This window comes from Podospora pseudocomata, chromosome 6, assembly GCF_035222375.1.
Source record: "Podospora pseudocomata strain CBS 415.72m chromosome 6, whole genome shotgun sequence".
Classification (NCBI taxonomy): domain Eukaryota; kingdom Fungi; phylum Ascomycota; class Sordariomycetes; order Sordariales; family Podosporaceae; genus Podospora; species Podospora pseudocomata.
The window spans coordinates 1,469,581-1,486,418 of record NC_085890.1 but is presented as its reverse complement, the minus strand read 5'-3'; the positions used below and the strand labels follow the sequence as shown (position 1 = coordinate 1,486,418).

At 51.0% G+C, this 16,838-nt stretch overlaps 6 protein-coding genes across 6 annotated transcripts; 1 reads left to right on the top strand and 5 right to left on the bottom strand.

Moving 5' to 3' along the window:
• Positions 1-31: 31 nt before the first annotated feature.
• Positions 32-1,240, bottom strand: QC762_602870 (uncharacterized protein; the record flags this gene model as incomplete). Its single annotated transcript, XM_062891975.1, has 2 exons — positions 843-1,240; positions 32-789 (listed from the first exon to the last, which is right to left on the bottom strand). The coding sequence occupies exons 1-2, from the start codon at positions 901-903 to the stop codon at positions 32-34; spliced, it is 819 nt and encodes a 272-aa protein (XP_062740506.1). The 5' UTR covers positions 904-1,240.
• Positions 1,241-1,837: 597 nt separating this feature from the next.
• Positions 1,838-2,974, bottom strand: QC762_602880 (uncharacterized protein; the record flags this gene model as incomplete). Its single annotated transcript, XM_062891976.1, has 1 exon — positions 1,838-2,974. One exon carries the CDS (start codon positions 2,972-2,974, stop codon positions 1,838-1,840), a length of 1,137 nt encoding a protein of 378 aa, XP_062740505.1.
• Positions 2,975-4,397: 1,423 nt separating this feature from the next.
• QC762_602890 (uncharacterized protein) lies at positions 4,398-6,657 on the bottom strand (the record flags this gene model as incomplete). Its single annotated transcript, XM_062891977.1, has 4 exons — positions 6,020-6,657; positions 5,915-5,968; positions 5,520-5,852; positions 4,398-5,457 (listed from the first exon to the last, which is right to left on the bottom strand). Exons 1-4 carry the CDS (start codon positions 6,460-6,462, stop codon positions 4,398-4,400), a joined length of 1,890 nt encoding a protein of 629 aa, XP_062740504.1. The 5' UTR covers positions 6,463-6,657.
• Positions 6,658-7,106: 449 nt separating this feature from the next.
• FIG4 (phosphatidylinositol-3,5-bisphosphate 5-phosphatase) lies at positions 7,107-10,637 on the top strand (the record flags this gene model as incomplete). Its single annotated transcript, XM_062891978.1, has 1 exon — positions 7,107-10,637. The coding sequence occupies exon 1, from the start codon at positions 7,398-7,400 to the stop codon at positions 10,635-10,637; it is 3,240 nt and encodes a 1,079-aa protein (XP_062740503.1). The 5' UTR covers positions 7,107-7,397.
• An 805-nt stretch (positions 10,638-11,442) lies between these two features.
• Positions 11,443-13,703, bottom strand: QC762_602910 (uncharacterized protein). Its single transcript, XM_062891979.1, has 6 exons — positions 13,469-13,703; positions 13,322-13,404; positions 13,088-13,262; positions 12,574-13,031; positions 11,996-12,463; positions 11,443-11,936 (listed from the first exon to the last, which is right to left on the bottom strand). The coding sequence occupies exons 1-6, from the start codon at positions 13,557-13,559 to the stop codon at positions 11,556-11,558; spliced, it is 1,656 nt and encodes a 551-aa protein (XP_062740502.1). The 5' UTR covers positions 13,560-13,703; the 3' UTR covers positions 11,443-11,555.
• A 139-nt stretch (positions 13,704-13,842) lies between these two features.
• On the bottom strand, positions 13,843-16,121 carry CCA1 (CCA tRNA nucleotidyltransferase, mitochondrial). Its single transcript, XM_062891980.1, has 2 exons — positions 14,738-16,121; positions 13,843-14,675 (listed from the first exon to the last, which is right to left on the bottom strand). The coding sequence occupies exons 1-2, from the start codon at positions 15,648-15,650 to the stop codon at positions 13,885-13,887; spliced, it is 1,704 nt and encodes a 567-aa protein (XP_062740501.1). The 5' UTR covers positions 15,651-16,121; the 3' UTR covers positions 13,843-13,884.
• Between the last annotated feature and the right edge of the window lie 717 nt (positions 16,122-16,838).

Here is a 16,838-nt window from a genome sequence, read left to right as displayed (position 1 = left end):
CCAGTACCATCAATTACTTTTCCGACAAGCATTATGCTCCAATCTCCTCCCTCAAATCCTCCAACATCTTCGCAATCTTGATGGAAACGTCCGTCGACCGAGGGATATCGTGTCCACCGCCGTGATCGTACTCCTTCCTGTTCTCGCAAAAGTACGCCAACTGAACACTCGATGGCCACCTTGGGTCCTTAGCACCGTAGATGTGAATTGTTGGAATCTTGATCATGGCTCCCTTTGGCATGGCGGTAAAGTCAATCCCAAACACATCTGTCTCGTCTGGCATCTTTGACGGGTCGTGAAGCAACCCGTTGACGTCGTCCCACAGCCCCATGCCCGGCTTGATTTTGTCGAGATTCTTCGCCAGATCAATCAATGCGCCGGCCTTCTTCTTGAGCAGCGCACCCGTGGCATCGTTGACAGCATGGGCCTTTTCTGTGATGGGCAAGTTGAGATCTTCGAGGACACCGAGAGGGAGGCCGCCGCAGATGAAGATGGCTGCTTTGAATGGTAGAGGTTCCTCGGGTGTTTCAAGGTTGTGGTAGAGAAGGAAGCTGCTAACTAAGGAGCAGCCCTGGGAAAAGCAAATCACGGCGTCGTACGGTCCGTTTTCCTCGATGTAGTCGATCAACCACTTGTGCGCACCTTTGATGCCGTTGATGGTCGCTTTTGGCCACCAAGTGTAATGACTGGAGTCGAACAAGACCTTGATACCTGGTGCTGGGGCGCAATGAAATGGGGCATCAACAAAGTCGAATTCGTAGCTTTTTGGGAGCTTTGCTCTCAAAGCAACTATTGCATCTGTAAGTGTGCGATCTGACAAGATTTGGGGCATTGCAACTTACCTGTTTGAGATTTGAAGATGTAGGCACTTGTCCCTTGCCCATGGAGACCTAGAATTCTCATCTTTTTTTTTTTTTTTGACTTGGTGGGTTGCCTAGCGAGATCAGATGTTGGAATGTAGCAAGTCGAGGTCGAGATGGACGGTGGATTCGGGGAAGAGGCTCTTTGTAAGTCTGGATGCTATCTACACAAAACCACTGGGACAATGCTTGGAAGGTGAGGCTGACTCTGAATCAAACCGTTACGGCCGTTGCCTTTCTATTTAAACAACCGCATCGGTCTTGCTTAGAGCGCCGTTGTAGAGCGCCTCAGATAAGCTGGTTCGGGGTCCGATTTGGAGAGAGTCCGTGGCTGACCGGCTGGAGCTGAATACCTCAAAGCGGCAATAAACCGCCGTCCGACATTCCCTAGTGTTGTTTTTGCCGGACACCGAGTCCATGCCAAGATCTAAGCCAGGAACCTGCCTCTGTACAGGAGCCGGGCCAGGAACCGATGCCCGTTCAATGTCCTTGGGCCTGATGTTCAGAGATAAAAAGCTGTCGGTTTCCAGCCTAGACCCGACGGTCCCCTTCAAAGTGCGCACTAATAAAGGTCAGCGATGCGGAGATATCAACAGTCTACCGTTTTACTTGAGAAGATCGCTAATAAACTGCCACGAATTGGAGACACTAGCTGGAAGATGCCACCAAAGGGATGTTTGGTGGGTAAGACTAGGCGAGCTCATATTGTCTATATCAGACAGGCCTAGAAGAACGTCCAATTACAGTTTCGGAGAACGCTGATTGACAAAGGCAGGCTACATTCTTGCTGTTATGTAAATGCAAGTCAATTGTTTCACGCTATCTCTAATGTCTTTTTCTACCAATCTTTTATTCGTTACAGACATCAGGTCATTATTGCAGCCGCCTTCCAAAACGACATCAATCCCGCAGTCAGCACCCATAATGAAACGAGACCAAACATGGTACAACGGTAGAAAATTATGCATCTCTCCAACTTACCTCCTCCCACCACCCGCTCTCACGCCCCCTCCGGCCTTTGCACCAGCAGCCTTCATATTCCCAAACCATGCACTTTTGCCCCTTACACTTGTCTGCACTGGGACTCCCTTTCCGTGTCTCTTATCAGCGTGTATGACAGCCGGCATAACGATGTTTCCTATCGCCATCTGAGTAGCCTGCCTCATGACAGTGTGTCTCAACCCTCCTTTCCGCTTAGGGTGCTTTTGATCGATGAACGTGTCGACAACAGCAGCTCCGACGGCGGCAGCGACAATCTTGCCACCTTTGGCACCTATCAATGGCGAGGGATCATTCCGCAGCTTGAGAGCGGCCACTGCTCCTGCTTCGAAGGCGGTGCGTGCGGCTGTGTAGATGATGTCTGCGGGAGAGTGGGATTCGTTGTGTTTTGATGAGGAGTGGTGGTGGTGGGGTGGGTGGGATCTGGAGCGGAGGTGCGCGTCTTCCCTGCCCTTGCGACTCCTGGACCTGGAACGCGATGAGACGGATGGTTTGCGACGACGACCTAGACGGCTGACGCTGCGGGCTAGGCGGCGGAGACGACCGGGCTGTTTGGGGGAAGGGTCACGGACACGGTCAAAGTCGCTCTCTGATGAGGAGGAAGAGGCTGATGATGATCGAGATGGCGATTGGTGTGAACCTCTCAGGGGGTGGCGTACTGATCGATGTCGACCTCGTCTTGAGGTTTCTTCGTCGTGCGAGTGGTGGCGCTTGTCTTGTGAGTCGATGCTCCTGTCTCTTCTTCGGCTTTGATGTCGGGACCTGCCGTGGTAAGTGCTGTCCTCGGAATCGGTGCTTCTGTCCCTTCTTTGGCTTCTGCGAGAGCGCTTCTCTCTTGACTCGCGGTAAGTGTCGTCGTCTGAGTCGACACTTCTTCCCCTTCCTCGACTCTTGTGAGAGCGGCGATCTCTTGGATCATGGTAAATTCCATCGTCTGACTCGACACTCCTCCTTCTTCTGTGTCGTGGATGATGGTGATCATCTGCTCGACCCCTTCGCGGTCCTCTGGAACTGTCATGATCATCGTCGTGTTCGGTGTAATCCCGAGCGTACGTTGTGCTCGGGGGCGTGGAATGACTGATGCGCCGGGGTAATCTTGATGGACGGGTAGGCATTACAGATTATTTTCTCTCTATAGATCGTAAATCATAAAAAATGAAGAAAAAAAAGTGTCACGAGATGAAACTTGTGAGGTGATGAATGATGACTTTGAGTCTTGAAGCGACCCCTATTCACCCTTGCCAAGACCAGTTGATAAATACTTGTTGATTTTGACGGAATTCTTTATTGAACAAACACACACCCCTTTTTGAAATTCCATTTTCCCCGTCTGGACATGGGGATGGGAATATAACTAAATTTTTTCTGTTCTTTGTGTTCCCGGACGAATAACCTGATTTTTACCCCATACCCCGCGTTGGTGAAGCGTGGATGGTGGTTGAGCTGGAAGAATCCGGGAGGTGCGTCACTCTTGTCGATCACTTCCCTGCTTTTATAAATCTGAGCCAGTCAGCATACACCACCCAACGAGAGTTCTAGAAAAGAAGTGAGGGGTTACACAACATGACTGACGAGGTTCCCTCCTCTGGTGCCCGAACCGATCGGACGATTGCAATCAGGGGCGGTGCAAAAGCCAAGAGCTGATATCATTGTGCAGCTTGCATTGCCGTGGAAAAAAGGACCCTTAAGATCGGAGGTTTTTAAATTGTTCGGTATTGATTGCCGAGTGGGAACAGATAAGGGTTGTTGTGTTTTTGGTCCAGCGAATCCGATTGTGTCGATGGACGGGATGATTCTGTGAAACGAAAAGGTGGAATGTAAGTTGATGTCACGTTATAGGTTTTGGGTTCTTTAACACAAGTTGGAGGATGACGGGCTTGGGAGTTGGATATAGGGGACACAGAAGTTGTCATTGTGCATCACAGATATTACTCATTATGCAATAGTTCCAGAAGAGAACCCACTATTAAAATATCCCCATCAAAAGAAGGATAGAGACCTGTGCAAGGTGAAGTGGACAACGAGAGATATGACCCAGAAAAAAAAGAACAGAATAACGGTGTATCCCCAAACTCAACCCATAACGGCCAGTTTTAATCTTAACCCCGAGAGACCGTCCCCGGAATACTCATTCTCTTCGTTTTGTTCCTATCCATCTCTTGTCCATGTACGACATATGTTCATTTGTTTTGACGTATCAAAAGAAAAAGAAAAAAGGGCATGTACCTACTCACCCTCCCACGACGGATCATGAGACAAAACAGGTCACAGACAGATATCCTCCCACTTTCTAGATCATCCTTCGTCTTCATCCACCATTCCTTCTCTCACCAACTGCTCTGACCATAGGCCGTCCACTCTAACCTCCTATGTCCGTGGTTGTTGTTGTTGTCTGTCTCTGTCGTATCCCCCTGTCGATATCCCTCCCCCCTTCTCCTTCATATCCCAAAAGCATCTTTATAAACATATCCATCATCCACATCAATCTCTATCACAATCATAACATTCAAAGTTCCAATCTCCTTCCAACCTTCCAACTCAAACCTCAACCTTCTGCCTCTCCGTGTTCCCATTGGTCTTATTATCCTCCTCCGGCGTTCCCGGCATAACTTCCAACCTTGTCGACGGCCTACTGCAAATACTCCCCGACCCGCTCGCACTCCCCGACGTAGAGGTCGACGGCCTCCCCGCTCCCCCACCCTCGCCACCATTCACCGTAGTCGGCACACTTGTACTGCTCCCATGTCCATGGGAATGAGTGTACACTATCCTCGGGTATCCCCTCGACAGCCTCTGCGGTTTTGCCAGGTGTAATTCCGACCCAGAGACAACCCAATCGTTGGTTGGATTATTGCTGCTGTTGCGGATATTGTGAGTGTTATTCCTATCTGCTAAAGTCCCTGGCGTGCCCGGGGAGGGCAAGATGTTGTCGTAACAGTTCTCGTCATGGAGAGATAGTTGCGAATCCAGACTGTGTACTGATGATTCCCGCCTTACCATCGCTTCCCTGGCTGGCGGTCTTTGGGGGTAGGCCGAGTCGGGTGTGTATCGTTCGGCGGGGTTATCGACCTGGGACAAGTCTCGCTCCTCTTTGTGCCCGAGGCTGGCGACCGAGTCGCGCTTGATGGTTTTGTGGTGGAGGTACTGGGTGCCGCAAAGGGAGCTTTGTGGCCGATGATGCGCCATCGTGGTAGTAGTGCTTCCCCGTATACTGTTGGCGTTCGTATTGTTAACAAGCGTCGGAACTTCCGACGTTCCAGTCCCGTTATCCCCATAGAAGTTTTGATGAAGTTCCTTCTTGAAGTTCTTCAGTTGTTTGCTGCGCCGGTAGCGGCAACTGAAGAATATCACCGCCGCTAGGAAGAATACTCCCATGATGATGCCCACGACTATGCCTGCGATTGTTCCACTCGGGAGCCCTCCCGAGGTTTCCTCCAGTGGATAGGCCATGGCAAAGACAACGCCCGTGACGGCCATGGTCGGTTTCGTTGTTGTCGCGGCCGGCGCGTTGGTGATGGTCTGCACCTCGGTGGTTGCTGTGAGAGCCCTTACACATGGTGTTTGGTCACCCATGACGGAGGTCCAAAGTGCGTAGCCGCTATGACCTGTAATCAGTTTTTGATGTTCACGGCTTCTTCTTCAGACGACATGATGACGTACCTTGGGCAGCAACTTCCAGAGACGGAGTAGTAATCGGCAGCACAACTTTTCATTGTGGAATCTTTCTGATTTTGCGGAGTGGGAAACACACCAGAACTGGCTGTGACAGCGGCCTTGAACTTTTGAGCCATGGTTGCGGGTGTATAGGGACAGCAATCTGGTTTATTGTTGATACAGCCTACAAAGGGCGCATATATCATGGTCGGCCCGCCATCATCGATGAGTGTATTCTGCGCCGACGCACACTCCCCTGTGAGCATCGCTCCATTTCCTGGATCCTGAGGGAGGTCGACGGCCGCAGACGCTGTCGGTTCCGGCGGAGGGGCATACGGGCTGGAGAGGCTCTGTCAGCTCAACTTCTCCGCAATATAACTGCCGATATCGAGCACACTCACGCGGCATCCATGGCCACAGAGATTGTCCGAGTGGGCTCTGCCACTCCAGCGATCCTGGATCTGGTGTCAGCCGTCAGCTCCTGCGGCTGGTGAAGCTCTTCCTACCTTGTCCTTGTTAACAGTGTTCCTCGCTTGGTAGAAAACAAAGGGTTTGCTTTTTGTGTGGTGGTCGTGTCTTGGGGATGGCCAGTGGTGAAAGGACCTTCGACCAAGACAACAACAACGGGGGTGGTGGTAATTGTGGTATACTCTGTCAAGACGGTAGTGGATCGTAAGGGCCGCCGGCGAGTGATTTCCGGATGAGAAAAAGGCGCAACCTGCTTGACACGGCGGCCAGAGAGCGATGGCCTTGGAGGAGGGGGAGGTTCGAGAATGATCAGGACATTGTCTTCCCTACCGCGCGGACTCGATAAAGGCCCGACAACTTTCGTCGAGTAGGCCATGGTCCTACGGGAAGGATTAGACCGCAATGTTGAATCTCCGAGACGAGTGAGGATTACAAGGTGACGCGCGGACGACTCGCATGCTTCCGAGGTGCTCGAGGGCATGGCTCAAGGTGAAGAGATGCCGGGCCACTTGAGCGCCAGCCTGAAGCTTATTTAGTGGGAGCCATGGAACCAAGGCAAAACGAATGACATGCAGGACCAGAAAACCGGAAGACAGCTTGTTTCCCCCATAGCACTAATAAAGATTGAGATGTCTCTTGACATGTTGGTGCCCTTGAACCCGTGCAAATGCCTAAGAACCATGTTGGAAGCATTAGCAAGTGACAAAATGAACAAACGCGATAGGAATAACCCGTCAGGGAATCCTGATCATCCACGATTCCGAGGGACGGAAGGTTAAGCTGGAACATCTTGCGCCCGGACATGAAGCTGTCGTGGTTCTTCTTCGACCAACTCTAAGCCAAGAGTGCTCATTGAAACTCAAACTCTAAACGGGTCAACCGTGCTCAGGAACCCAAGAGCGCAGATTTGACAAGAGTAATGTTATACACAACATTTGAGTGCCAGAATGCAGTTAATACGTAAGAAATGTCGTAATACAAGGCTTTCTTTGTGAACCTCATATCAAGAACTGTGTCTGAGACTGTGGGATGAGATGAGGTGGATCACTTGATTCAGGCGTCCATCCAGTGCGGTCCACTACATTTTGGACAGAATAGCAGGTATTCGAAGATGACAGACTTGCCTCGAAAACCATCGAATGGCCCTCAGAGACAGAACTTATAGAAGGTGTGTTGGTTGGTATTTAAAAGGTCTTCGTGTTATTCAATTAGCCACTGTTTGATGTGTGTTTTGTGTAAGCAATTTCGTTTATTTTGTACAAGCTGGTCCCACCCCACCTATTACATCACCGTGCTTCATGCTTGCCGCTGACCGACCTCAACTGAACCCACACCGACCTCTCCTCCACTACCCTACCGCCCTATCGCCTATCACGGCTGACACATTAACTCTGGTACGATGGGGGACTGGTGAATATGGCTGCCGACACAGCAGAAACCCAACTTGCGATCAGCGCCCTAGTTGCTGCCACACCTGCAGGCGGTGGTGGTGGTCCCGAGACACCAGCTCCAGTGCCCCAAGCTCCCACTCCCGCTCCCGTTCCAGTGCTACCACGCCAGTCCCAAGCCCAAAGCCAAAATGGCCCTCCTCCTCCCCCTTCCCGAGTCCCCGAGCTCCCAGAGACCGAGCCCGTCCTGTTCCCCCCGCTTCACAACAGTGCCGACACAGACTCGGTAGCCTCCGGTAAATCGGCACCTTTGCGCACAGGCGCTGGCGCGGGGCTAGGCGACGACAACGACGAGGACGAGCCAGCTGTCGCGAAACCCTTCCTGCGAACATCGAGCCCCGACCCAGCATCATCGCGGCCAGGTGTAGGAGTAATGGCAGAAGACGACGAAGACGAGGAGGTTCGCCTCGGATATGGGGGTATCGATGGGGCAGGCCCCAGGTCGAGGTTGATGCACAAGATGCATAGGTTCAGTTTGTACGAGACAGCCAGTCGCTTTTATATTGTCGGCGGCGATGTCACAGAGAAGCGTTATCGTATCCTCAAGATCGACAGGATCAACGATGACGAGTCGGAACTAAGTATCACCGACGACAAGACAGTATATACCCAGAAGGACATGAACGAGCTGCTAGATACGATCGACGATGGGAACAAGGGAACGGGTGGACTGAAGCTTCGATGTACGACATGGGGTTTGCTGGGGTTCATCAAGTTTACCGGACCCTGGTACATGCTTCTCATCACCAAGAAGAGCACTGTGGCCATGATAGGCGGCCACTACGTTTACCAAATCGACGGCACCGACCTCATTCCCTTAACATCACCCAACCTCAAGGTGGATCAACGAAACACCAACACCGAGGAGTCGAGATTTCTGGGCATTCTGAACAACCTGGATCTAACGCGCTCCTTCTACTACAGCTACTCGTATGATATCACGCGGACATTGCAGTACAACATCACCAGAGAGCGGGCTGCGCTGATCAATGGCCACCCCTGTGCAGTTGACGATGATTTCAACTCCATGTTTGTCTGGAATAACCACTTACTTCAGCCAGTTGCGAAACTTCTCAATGTGCCGTATGACTGGTGTCGCCCTATAATCCACGGGTACATCGACCAAGCCGCCGTTTCGGTCTACGGCAGGACAGCACACATCACTGTCATTGCTCGCCGCAGTCGGTACTTTGCTGGCGCTCGTTTCTTGAAGAGAGGCGCCAATGATTTGGGCTATGTCGCCAATGATGTAGAGACTGAGCAGATTGTATCAGAGGCCCTCACGACCTCGTTCCATGCGCCTGGTCCCAAGTTCTTTGCCAACCCTTCTTATACTTCGTATGTGCAACACCGTGGGTCTATTCCTCTCTACTGGACGCAGGACAACACAGGTGTGACTCCGAAACCTCCAATCGAGCTGAACCTGGTCGACCCCTTCTACAGTGCGGCCGCCCTGCACTTTGACAACCTCTTCGAGCGCTATGGGGCACCCATCTACGCACTTAATCTGGTAAAGTCTCGTGAGAGGACACCTCGAGAAAGCAAGTTACTTGAAGAATACACGCGTGCCATCAACTACCTCAACCAGTTCTTACCAGCAGACAAGAAGATCATCCATCGTGCCTGGGACATGTCCCGTGCCGCGAAGAGTCGTGATCAAGATGTCATCGGAACGCTTGAGGAGATCGCAGAAGATGTATTGATCACCACGGGCTTCTTTCACAATGGGGACGGTTACACATCTCCCATCCGCGTCCAGAACGGGGTGGCGCGCACAAACTGCATAGACTGTCTCGACAGAACCAATGCCGCTCAGTTTGTCATTGGCAAGCGGGCACTTGGACATCAACTCTACGCGCTCGGCATCCTTGGGGACACAGCCATCAACTATGATACCGACGCTGTTAACTTGTTCACACATATGTACCATGACCATGGTGACACCATAGCCGTCCAATACGGCGGCTCACAGCTCGTCAACACGATGGAGACTTACCGCAAGATCAACCAGTGGACAAGTCACTCTCGAGATATGATTGAGAGCTTCAAGCGGTATTACAACAACTCCTTTCTTGATGGGCAGCGCCAGGAAGCCTACAACCTTTTTCTGGGCAACTACATTTTTGCCCACGGCCAACCAATGCTGTGGGATCTAGCAACAGACTACTACCTTCATCACGAAAACCCCCGCACGTGGCTTGACAAGAGAAAAAGAGATTACATCCATTGGTATACACCGAAATTCCTCGAACCGCGAGTCCTCCCACCCTACCAGCCCACCAAAGGAAAGGCTCCCCACACCAGCAAGCCAATGTCAGCCTATGATGACTACTGGCTTGAGTACTATCGCCCTTCCACATTATCTTCCTTCCTCAAGATGTTCTCTTACAAAATGAACTCCACCCTTCGATACATCCCCTTCAAATCAACCCTCGACGGCCGGTACGATCTTAGCCCCTTCCGAGTCCGCACCGAGCTGGGCGACAGTGAAGCGCAAGAAAAGAAGAAAGCCAAGAAAGAAGTCACAATCGTTGCTCCCCACGACATGGTTCGCATGGCCGACGACGCGGAAATATCCTCGATCAACGAAAAGACAGACCATGCTGGACCAACTCCCACCACAACAGCCAGCACAGGAAGCGGCAGCAAAGGCATCTTCTCCCACCGCTGGCTCCAACCAGACAAACATGCCACCCATGGTATAATGAAAGACACCTCCCACCACCCCAACGACAACAGCGGCGACGAAGCAGCAAAAAACAAACAATCGGCCCTTGAGAAATCCCGCGCGGCACAATGGACTTTTACCCAAGTAGTCCAGGAATCTCTCAACCCCACCGTCAGCGCGGTAGAAGCGGAAGACTACGCGCGTTACATTTCGCACCCGCAGAATTTACCGCTGGTGGTGTCGAGCGAGATACCGCTCTCGGAAATCGAGCCAGAGTACCAAGAGTATGTCAATGGGAGTTGGCAGTGGGAGGGGCTGCCGATTTCGACGCCCTGGCCCCAGAAGCTGGGGATGCCGAGGAGGGATGATAGGGAGGAGGAGGAGGAGCAGGAGCAGGATAGGGAGTTATATTTGGAGACTGTGACGGTGGGGGAGAACCCGCTGACGGTTACCGAGGAGGATGCGCAGAAGAAGAGGTATAAGGCTTATAGGAAGTGGTTGAGGGGGAAGAGCTTGTTTAAACAGCAGCCGGTGGATTAGGAGTCTGAGGTTGGGGGGAAAGGCGGGGTGGGGGGAACTTCTGGGGCAAGCGGTGGTGGTGGTGGTGGTGGGGCTTCTTGTTTGGAGAGGGCGAGTGGTGCGAGGGGGAGGAGTGGTGGGGGGAGTGGGCTTATTAGCGTGGGGCTGAAGATGAGATCGTTGGAGACGTTGTTTTCTTCGAAGGGGGTGGTGCAAGTTGCTAGGAGGTTGGAGCCATTGAGTTTGAGGAGGAGGATTGGGGTTGGAAAGTAGGGGGGAGGGTGGTTTAACGTAGTGATGACAGTGTTATGGATGCCTTACTTGACACCAGAATGGAGTGTACGATGGATATGTCTGTGATTCCCTATTTCGGTTGTACCTATTAGCTTTCAGTCTTTGAGCCCAGCTGTTCCAGTTTTGGTCTCACTTTCGCAGTCTTTAGGCGGGGCTTTTTCAGTCTTTGATTCCAGCTCTCCCAGTCATTAGTATTAATCTTTTCTGTCTTTTGTCTCAGCTTTTACTATTCTATTATGTTTGTTGTCATGGGCCTTGTATAGGTCTACTTTTATTATGGGAATCGGGCAGGGCCATCACGACTGGATTTGGAGAGGTTAAGTGGTCTTACGCTATAGATAAATCAGTGGCGCTACAAAGCTATCTAATACCGCATAGTACTTTGAACTACGCCTCAAAACATAAGTGGAAGGCCTTGAAATATAGTCAGCAGGCGTCGGAAGAGAGTTAATATATGCTGAAGAAATGTTGATAGATCTCAAAGTTTTGTTCATAGCCCTCCAAGGATAACTCAGAGGCTTGTGTCCTGTTGTAACGATTACTACACGTTTGGCTGACTTGCAGTGCTGGGACCCTTTCATATCCGAGAATAGTATATCATCCGTATTGCTCATGATACTGGCAGGTGCCTTATTCATTGTACACTCAACACCCCATATCATCATCAACCAGACCCAAAAACAACCCAGCCAAAGACCCAGCCTTCGCCACCAATGGCTCAACCCTCGCAGAGAGGTCTGTCCCCTCTGTCCTTGAAATAGCAGACAAAGCCTGGAAAGAAGTAACCAGTTCCTTTCTAACCTCTTCCAGGCTGTTGTCACTGATGTTGTTAGTCGGCTCATCAAGATTCAGCCAGCACATCACAAGCGCGTTAATAATCTCATCCTGCCAAACCGACCCAGTTATAAGCCTAGGCCAGCAGTTCCTCAGAACCGCCTGGAGTGCTTTGACAGCGGAGAGGAGAGTCCGCGGTGCGGCGGAAGCGAATGGGTCGGTGAGGATGGCGGAGATCATGGGAATCATATCCTTTAGGTTGGTCAGCGTTGTGAATCGGAAAATCAGAGACAAAAACGGGTAGGAAGTACCTTGAGATGTTTAACAGCATGAACCCCCATCGCGTCTACAATCTCCACCGTCTCTCGACAGAGCAGCTCGACAATCCTGACATGGTTTTTGGCGTGAAAGTACCCTGTGAAGATGCCCTCGCGGATCAGGTGGTCGAGTAGCTTGTGCCTGGGACTACTACCGCTCCCGTCTTTGCCTCCTGTGGCGGACTGCTTCTCTGCCAAAACTAGCAAAGCTTTGTAGGCTGGTTCCAAGAGCTGAAGGGATTCATCCTCGGGTGTTAAAGAAGGAAGGTAAGACAGTGTTGGGAATACAGCATCGGCAAAGACTTGGCCTAGACCGGTGTCCTGCAGGGTTTTGGCGGGGATCTTGGTGAGGAAGTTGGATAGGATATTGAGGCCGGTTTGGCGGATGGGGGTGGTGGAGTCGTCAGCGAGGGTTAGGAGGACGGGGATATAGGAGGGCCAGTGGGTGCTTATCAAGGCGTTCTGTTTTGTCATTCAAGGAAGGTTAGTGACAGTATCAAAGTGATACGTACCTCTTTATACGAGTGCCACTCTTGCGTGAGACAAGACAAGATATAGGAGATGATACGTACATTAGCTTCTGTCACTGCCCATGAGAACACCGGAATGGAGCGAAGGTCAGTAAACTTCCATGGTTTAGTTGCAGCGGTGTCGTCGGGGATGCCATCTCGGGAGTTGTCGGTTTGGTATTCTGCTTTGCGGCCTGAAGAGGTAATAGTAGACGGTTTAGACTTTGAGAAAAGAGGCCGGAGATACGACTGGAGGATTGTAGAGGTGATGAAGTCGGTTTTATTGGGGAAGGGGTAAGTCTTGAGAATGGCGGCGGCTATCTTGGCAATTTTGGTGGGATCATCAGACCAGTTTTGGTCGGGGTGAGAGTAGGCAATGAGAGTGAGGAGGGTGTCGTCGTCCAGGGTGGGTGGATTGAAAACATTGTCGATGGCTTCTAGGCATTGGAGACCTATCGTGGAGGTGGCTTTGCAGTGGGTATTGAGGGCTTTGCTGTTGTTGGAGAGAGCATCATTGAAGGCTACATCCAGTTAGGCTTGACCAGAGTCCATATAGTACAAGGCAGTTCAAACATACATGCTGGTAAGCCATTGTCGTCGTTGAGAACAGGCACAACAGGCGCAATTGCTGTTGATATTACTCTCGCTAGCTCCTGTGCAGTGGCCTGGTCGCTTGCTTTCTCTTGTATCCTGTCTGGCTGTTGCAGACATGTGAGTGCAACCACCAAGGCCTTTTGCACCCTTTCTGTGTTCTGATTTTGCATATCAGTCACTCTGTAATACTCGTTGTTGAGTTGACGGGCCTACTGACCTCGGGCCTCGTCTTGTCAGATGAGGCAACAGTCTCACTCACCCCCGTGAGCAGCTCATCAAGTGTTATCGAATCCGGGACCTCTATACATTACCAGTTAGTTGTTACTGCCTTATCACGGCTGATCATGTTCATTAGGATTCATACCCTGTGATAAAGCCTGGATCGCATCTCCAATTGAGTCTGGCTTCTCATTCATTGCCGACGCCGCATCAAGCAGCACCTTGTACCAGGACATGATTCTGACAGGGAGACAAGCGCTTGAAGTTGTTGAGAAATAAAATATGAAGTAACGCGTAAATTTTGATTCCGGTCCCCAAGGTCAGCGCTACTGGTCTGAAATGGCAACTGTGTTGAGGTTGTTGATGAGTGGTTGTGAGAGCCTTGCGGAAATCTGAGGAAAGCCCTCCCATCTGCTCTGGTGGGGGCGTTAACCGCTATAATTACAGCGCTCTACACCGGCCAAATTCGGGAAACAGAAAACAAAGGCCCACCTCAGGTTCAAACCAAGACACAAAATATAAAATATTCAACTCATGATGTATTTTTTATCACTCTCTTGCCTATTTAATCCCCAACTCAACCCGCCGCTTCTTCACCTCCTCAACTGCTCCTGCTGGATCCTCGACCCCTGGGTTCCTTAACTGCCACTCCATCACAACTTCGAGCGCCGCACCCATCCACCTCCCTGGCTTAACTCCAAGTGCCTTCGAGAGGTCAGTTCCATCAATGATCCTGTCGAGTTTCGTGACATGCATCAGATCAAGTTCTACCAGGTGGTCCAAGAAACGCAGCCATCCCATCAGAATCTCTTCCCGGCTCGTTGATCCTTCTAGAACATCACCCAAGATCGAGTAAAGAACTTGTAGACGCCAGCTACCCTTGGCTCTTGAGTCCCACTCTCTGATCGCCATACCAAACTTTGCCCTATCCTTCATTTCATCCTTGTTCTCATCAACAAGTGCCTTGAGCTCCAGAATAGCAGGACGGTGCCGATGGGCGGCAGTGATCACGTCAGATAGCTTGTTGGGTGCCTTGAATCCTTCCCTCGCGGCTTGAGTAGCAAGGGGCATGGCTAACTTTCCTGACTTGAGAGGGGGATCATCAGGAAGTTGTTCCCAAGGCGTGATGGTGGCCAATGACCAGGCGAAATATCTCGCTTCCTCTGTGGTGACGAGCAACTCCCAGATGGAACCAGGAGTGTTGTTGCTCTCAAGGAAGAACAAGCATTCATATGCGCGGTCCCACTTGGAAATATCTGGCTTTGGCATGTCGGTTCGTTCCGGTACAGTGAACACAGCATGGTAAAGCCCCAACCTGTTGATCAGCCTCAGGGACTCGACCGGGTGTTTGCCTGAAAGACAATATTAGCATTATTGTGCCTTTCACTTCTGTAAAATGTCGTCTGGATCTTACCCTTGAGCATCTTCTCCAACTCCACACCAATCCTCTCCCTGCTGATCTTGATCTTCAAGTTTCTCAGCACATTCTCATCCGCCATAACCTCCTCTGCCGCCTTGTCGATTTTGAACCCCAGTCGACTAGCAAACCTAACCAGTCTCAATACACGAAGGGGATCGTCCATGAAGGTCTGCAGTGGCTCCATTGGTGTCCGAATAATCCCCGCCCCCAGATCTGGCAGACCCCCGACAAGATCCTCCACTTCGCCCGTCTGTAAGTTGTAAAAGAGAGCATTGACGGTCGCATCTCGGCGAGCAGCATCCTCCTCGGCCGTCCCAAACTCCACCTCGGGGTTCCTGCTGTTCTCGCAGTATGTTTCCTTCCGCAAGTTCACAAAGTCCACGTCCAACCCGCAGAGCTTGATGGTGCTGGTCTCCAAGTGCTTCGACTTGTCTGGGTTGCGGGCCACAGTGTGAAGGCGGCCAATGTCGGAGTCCATCAGGTTGTGTAGCTGCTTGTTGCCTGGGATCTCGACATAGTCACGAAGCTTTCCAACGAAGGCCTCACCGGTCAAGTTGTTGATAGCCGTGTCGATGTCGTGACTCTTAATTCCAAGTAGTTTATCGCGAACCCAGCCACCAGCCCAGCGGAGGATAGTCGGGCTGTTCTCGCTGGAAGAAGAGTCAATGTAGCGCGCAACGTCTACAAGGAGGCGCTTGAGCTGTTCTTCCTGCTCGGTGAGGGTGATGGTGCGGGAAACCATTGTTGCGGTATATGGCCGATGTTTCTTAGCAGGTGGGGAGGATAAGCTATGTTTCGATGTGCTGTCGCAGTATCTGCGTTTCATCAGAAAGAAAACGCTACCAAGCTCAGGAGGCGGGTGTCTGAATGACCGGAATCCCTGTGTGATTCCCAGTCGAATGTGCATGTGAGAAGTTTGGTCGCTCTTTCCACTGGTCGAGGTTAAGATAATGAGTGACTGTTGGGCCTTGGAGAACGCTCGCCGAGTGAGTCAAAAACTTTTAGTCGACGCCTCTGCAACCTCCACATCAATAAGATTCTCAACTGTGCAAAAGAATTGAAGCTAGACGTAAGCAGAACCAGCCTGATGAAATATACACACTGATGGATGTATTCCACCTGCTTTCCCCGCGGCTCAGTGCATCCTGATGCTGAGGTTCAAACCAAGCAGGTCGGCAACACCGTGCCAAAAGTGAAGGGTCCGCACAGTGCCAGTTCCAACCAATCATAAATTTCCTTTCAAATAAAACTGTACCTCCGTAATTTAAAAACAAAACTTTCGGTGGCCCGTGCTAGGTTTTTTTTCTGCTATGCTGGATTGTCCTCTAAATAGTTTTTTTTTTAAATATAGGCAAACGGGAAGGCAAAGGACTCGAAAGCATCCGCCAAAGCTTTCTTCCCATCTCTCGACAGCACGGCTGTGTAACCTTAGCGACGGGAGACTGCTTTTAGTTCAATTAATACAATGTTGTTTCCTGTGAGGCCTGGACTCAATGGAAGAGTAGTTGGCTTGTTGCTGACATTGAAGTAGCTAGCGGCTTCGCTGATATAAGCCTTTTGGTGAATCCAGAGTCGCCGTTTAGACCTGTTGCGTTCAATTTGAACACCGAGAAAATAGCGAGCTGGGCCGAGATCTTCGATATCGTAATGATTACTCGTAGTCTTTTTGAGGGCTTGGAGCTTAGAAGGCTCAGGGCCGGTGATCAAGCAGTTGTCAACGTGGCTGATGATGAATATCGTGAGCTCTGGGTGGAAATATGTGGCCGTATCAAAAATCAACGGTTTAAAACCCAGGGACTTAACCATGGCCAGAACCTTTTGTTGCCAAAGGTAGGAGGCTTGTTTTAAGCCGTAGAGGGACTTCTTCAGAAGGATGACTTGGTCCACTGTGGGATCCCAGCCAAATTGCTTCAACAGTGAGATAGCACTTGGAGTGCTGTGAGAATACTCACGTAGTCCTTCGGGTAGCTCGATGTATATGTCGAAGTCTGTGTCAGAGTTGAGGAAAGCTCCAACAAAGTCCACTTGTTCAATATCCCAGTCAAAGACAGCTGCAATAGCCAAGATAATTCTCCAAGTAGGAAGGCCAGTGGTG

Coding starts and splice junctions, on each gene's coding strand:
- CCA1 (XM_062891980.1), bottom strand. CDS start 15,650: ATGCACATTCGACTGGGAATCACACAGGGATTCCGGTCATTCAGACAC. Junction 14,676..14,737: donor GTTGGAGAAGATGCTCAAGG/GTAAGATCCAGA, acceptor ATTGTCTTTCAG/GCAAACACCCGGTCGAGTCC.
- QC762_602910 (XM_062891979.1), bottom strand. CDS start 13,559: ATGTCCTGGTACAAGGTGCTGCTTGATGCGGCGTCGGCAATGAATGAG. Junction 13,405..13,468: donor GATCCAGGCTTTATCACAGG/GTATGAATCCTA, acceptor GGTAATGTATAG/AGGTCCCGGATTCGATAACA. Junction 13,263..13,321: donor CTGACAAGACGAGGCCCGAG/GTCAGTAGGCCC, acceptor ATGCAAAATCAG/AACACAGAAAGGGTGCAAAA.